The 2,055-nt window shown below is 61.8% G+C and overlaps 1 protein-coding gene across 1 annotated transcript in view; it reads right to left on the reverse strand.

Annotated features, from left to right (window-relative positions):
• The window catches only part of HYAL2 (hyaluronoglucosaminidase 2), a gene marked incomplete at its 5' end in the record, with an annotated part of 2,231 nt that extends 179 nt beyond the window's left edge, over positions 1–2,052 (reverse strand). Inside the window, 3 exons of the mRNA XM_010008610.1 lie at positions 3–331; positions 494–583; positions 1,240–2,052. Coding sequence (XP_010006912.1) covers positions 3–331; positions 494–583; positions 1,240–2,052 — 1,232 coding nt within the window. The remainder of the gene's footprint in view (positions 1–2; positions 332–493; positions 584–1,239) is intronic.
• Positions 2,053–2,055: the final 3 nt, after the last annotated feature.

The following is a 2,055-nucleotide window of genomic DNA, read 5'->3' on the forward strand; positions in this document are numbered from 1 at the left end:
ACCGGCCATGGGCGGCCCCCCGGCGGCTGCTGCCCTGCCAGCCCTGGTAACAGTGGCAGCGGAAGTGGGTCCGTAGGAAAAGGGTGTCAGCAGGGGACAGCTTGCCCTCGGCCCAGTAGAGGGGGCGCTGGGAGTGGTCCTTGTCCCGGCGCCGCAGCTGGAAGCTGCTGGAGTTGAGGTGAAGGAAGACGTCGGCATTGCCGTTCTGGCGCAGGCAGCGGCCCCGGCCCTGGCACAGCGTGGTGCTGCAGAGCTGTGCTGCTGTCGTGACGTTCACAATGTAGCGGCCCAGGTCCCCCTCCAGGTAGTTCTTGATGGCCTGGCACGAGTCCTGGGGAAAGGGGAGCATCGGGGTGTTGGGGTGCCCCAGGGAGACAACCACCCCAGATAGAGAAAATAACCCAGCCTTGAGCTACTGCTCTACCTTTTGGGAGCAGATGACCCCCCCACCCATCACCCACCTCCCCAGGGGACCCTCTGACCCCAAACCTACCCGGTTTTTAGTGTTGTCTGCGTCACCCCAGAAGATGGCCCCTGCTGCACCCAGTGCTGCACTCTCTCCAATGGTGGAGATCAGGTCCAGCTGCAGGGGCAAAGCCAAGTTAGTGCAAACAGACCCCACACAGCACCTACACACCCAGCACAGTGCACCCCAAGGAGTTCCCTGTGGGGTCAGAAAAGCAAAACCCATCCCTGCTCCAGGCCACAGGGAGGAGACTGTCCTAGCTCCTTGGGGACAAGGCTTTCTTGGGGGCTAAACCAGCACAGCATGGGAGCTGTGGGCTCACACACCTCAAGGTCCCAGCTGCCAGGAGCCAGAAGTCCTGCAGCACCTCCCAGGCACTTCCCTGGTGATGGTGACCATTGGTGCCAGTCTTGCTGCCAGACACCATGTCCATAAGGGGGAGAGGGGGTGCAGAAGCAGTTTGTGGGACCTCATCATCCACCCACAGAGGGGTGGAGCTGGGGATCCATGACCCCCTACCCTGCAATGGAGGCAGAGCCAGACACTTCTGGCTCCCAGGGCCAGCCCTGTGCAAAACAATACTGCTTCCCACACACATACAGACAGCCAAACCGCAGGGTGCCAGTGACACCATAAGAGTGGCCAGTAGCCTCCAGAACCATCCCACTCTGTGGACTGGGATGGGATAAAAGCAGAGGGAGCACGTTGGTTCGCTCCAGAGCCCAAGTGCCAGGAGCTTCCAGGACAAGGATATCCCAGCGGCACAGCCCTACCTGGCTGAGCAAGTCCAGCTTGCGGACGTAGGTGGGCCGGGTGTAGACAAAGACAGGTAGGGAGTAGCCATCGTGGTGCTGCTGGGAGATGCGCATGGCCTCTATCACTCGTGCCCGCACGAACTTGCGGCTGTTGGGGGTGGACGCCAGGAGTGGATCGAGGTAGATGGAAGGGTAAAGGGCCGTGCTCTCCTTCCAGAGCCACGACAGCTGGTCATTGCGTGTCTTCTCCACGTCCGGGCACTGCCCGGTGTAGCTCTCCTTGTTCTTGCTGTAGTCGTGGTTGTAGCAATCGGGGAAGAGGTAGTACCCCCAGAGCTGCTTGGGGCGGAAGCTCTTGGCCACGCGCAGGGTGAGCACCATGAACTGCTGGGCAGCCGACTCGAACTCGAACACCGCCTGCTTGTTCACCTCGTGGGACCAGGTGTGCTTCCGCTGCTGCACCAGCTCCTGGGACACCTCCCGGTAGATGTCCTTGGGCTTCCAGTTGCGAGCCCAGATGGGCCGCCACTCCTCCCAGTCAATGACAGCCAGCCCCTCCTTGGTGGGCGAGCGGATGTACTTGCCGATGTCCTCCTGGAGCCGGGCAAGGTGCTCGGACAGGCTGCTGTTCTGGGGGACCCCACCGTTGACGGCCACACGCTGGCTGGTGTAGTAAGGGTAGAGCCCCAGGCGCTCCTTGTAGAAGATGGTGAGGTTCTGCCCCACGAAGCCCTCGTTGGGGGAGGCGCACAGGTCGAAGAGGCTGAAGTCGAGAGACACCTGGAAGCGCGGCTTGCAGTCCTGGGTCGGCACGTTCCAGGCCACCATGAAGGG

Source organism: Chaetura pelagica, unplaced genomic scaffold, assembly GCF_000747805.2.
Source record: "Chaetura pelagica isolate M959 unplaced genomic scaffold, ChaPel_1.0 scaffold652, whole genome shotgun sequence".
Taxonomy (NCBI): domain Eukaryota; kingdom Metazoa; phylum Chordata; class Aves; order Apodiformes; family Apodidae; genus Chaetura; species Chaetura pelagica.